General features: G+C 39.4%; 1 protein-coding gene across 1 annotated transcript in view; it reads right to left on the bottom strand.

Moving 5' to 3' along the window:
- The window catches only part of LOC119591619 (cytoplasmic dynein 2 heavy chain 1-like), a 47,711-nt gene that overhangs the window by 15,832 nt on the left and 30,953 nt on the right, over positions 1 to 926 (bottom strand). Inside the window, 2 exon segments of the mRNA XM_037940373.1 lie at positions 68 to 225; positions 440 to 653. Coding sequence (XP_037796301.1) covers positions 68 to 225; positions 440 to 653 — 372 coding nt within the window.

The following is a 926-nucleotide window of genomic DNA, read 5'->3' as shown; positions in this document are numbered from 1 at the left end:
TGCTCTTAAAAAGTGAAATGTAACTCTAATAGCTATATGAAAACAGGCAAATCCACTTGTATCCTACTTTCTCAGATCAAAGTCTTCAACATGCAGCATTTTACTCCAGTGCATGAGAGTTGCCTTGCGTGTATCTTCTGGGGCTTCGCTGAGGTATGTGATGAACGCAGCTGCTAGTACAGCCTCCCTCGGAAGATCCTGCACATCTGAATCTAACTCCGACACCTTAAATCATATAAAAATTAATGCAGTTTTAATACATCACTTACTTATTTTTACTTATTACAAATATTTTTTTTGATCTTTGTTTCTTTCAGTTCAAAATGTTTATTAGAATTTTAAGAAAAAGTATACCTTCTCTTGAACACACTTCATCTAATACCATTAAATAATCGCCCTTAAATTTTCAAACTGTATCAAAAAAGTCATCATGACCCACTTGCTGACTCCATCTCTTATATTCCCCTTCAAGCTTGGTGACGAGACTCTCAGCAGCTGACATGGTTTCCTTGGCCTTATTCAAGTGGAACTCAACTTCCACTGCCTCCTTCGTTGAGCGATTCAGCTTTTCACGTAAGACGGCCACCTCCTTGTCAACTTCGTCCAAGCCAGCTGACAGTTCCCCTATCTGTTCCTCTGCCCTAGTCAGGTTTCTGAGAAGGCAAGGAAAGCAATATTCAGTACAACATTCTCCTAAAGCTTCGGTTTGAAAATAACATGCCATGCTGCAACAGTGATGGACAAAACTACAATCCATTACCAGGGACCAATCTTTCTCTTTCCTTGTTAACTGAATGCATAATCTAATCAATATTTAATAACATCAAGTTGATCCCATATATAAGTGGATATAGGGGACTTGTTCACGGAGGAACATGCATTCCAGGCTGTGGGATGATGTGGTGGTGTGGCCACTTTCTTATTAC

The sequence above is a fragment of the Penaeus monodon genome, chromosome 29 (genome assembly GCF_015228065.2).
Source record: "Penaeus monodon isolate SGIC_2016 chromosome 29, NSTDA_Pmon_1, whole genome shotgun sequence".
In the NCBI taxonomy this organism is placed as follows: domain Eukaryota; kingdom Metazoa; phylum Arthropoda; class Malacostraca; order Decapoda; family Penaeidae; genus Penaeus; species Penaeus monodon.
Note: the sequence above shows the minus strand (reverse complement) of the source record. Positions and strands in the feature narration are given on the sequence as shown.